Source organism: Wasmannia auropunctata, unplaced genomic scaffold (assembly GCF_000956235.1).
Source record: "Wasmannia auropunctata unplaced genomic scaffold, wasmannia.A_1.0 LD265012.1, whole genome shotgun sequence".
NCBI lineage: Eukaryota > Metazoa > Arthropoda > Insecta > Hymenoptera > Formicidae > Wasmannia > Wasmannia auropunctata.
Window position 1 is genome coordinate 1 of NW_012097878.1, and position 668 is coordinate 668.

The following is a 668-nucleotide window of genomic DNA, read 5'->3' on the forward strand; positions in this document are numbered from 1 at the left end:
CAGCTTACTTTGGACCTAAGAAACAATCATATCAACGAATTAAGTCCGTCAATAATTTACGGGAATCTTTCCTGGGAAACTGTAGGGACCAACATGGTAGCTGGTAAGTTTTTGAAATAATAGAAATATACATACAAGCATTTTAATAAAATATTTGAAAGAATTTTTATAGCGTTATATATCTTTTCTAATAATTAAAATTATTCTAAAGTTAATAACAATGCTCTTTCTTTAGGTGGACTGCAAGTATCAGGCAATCCGCTCGAATGCGACTGCGAGATTGCATGGCTGAGTTTGTGGCTACGTAGATGGCTCAGAGAGTCTCGACAGATTCACACAGCGTCGCAATCCGATGCCAGACAACTCAGGACCATAGCCGGCCGAGCTGTGTGCACGGAGACAACTCCGTCTTACTCCTCTGACAAGGTCTTGCTGACTCTCGGCACGCCGCATACCGCTTGCCAAGCGTCCGCTCTCAGCTCGGGAAATTACGAACGACTGGCGACAGCCTGGTTGGCCTTCGTCAAATTCTTCATCCTCGTTTTCATTGCCAATTAATTACGAATTTATACCATGACATTTCCTTGGGCCTAGTCTTCAAAGTTCACAACGTGATCTTTTTTTATGTAAGATTTACCAATAAAAGTAGTTAAATAATTATGAGAAAA

At 40.7% G+C, this 668-nt stretch overlaps 1 protein-coding gene across 1 annotated transcript; it reads left to right on the forward strand.

Moving 5' to 3' along the window:
• Window positions 1-6: 6 nt before the first annotated feature.
• On the forward strand, window positions 7-668 carry LOC105462366. The gene is made up of 2 exons (XM_011708890.1): window positions 7-103; window positions 236-668. The coding sequence occupies exons 1-2, from the start codon at window positions 94-96 to the stop codon at window positions 556-558; spliced, it is 333 nt and encodes a 110-aa protein (XP_011707192.1). The 5' UTR covers window positions 7-93; the 3' UTR covers window positions 559-668.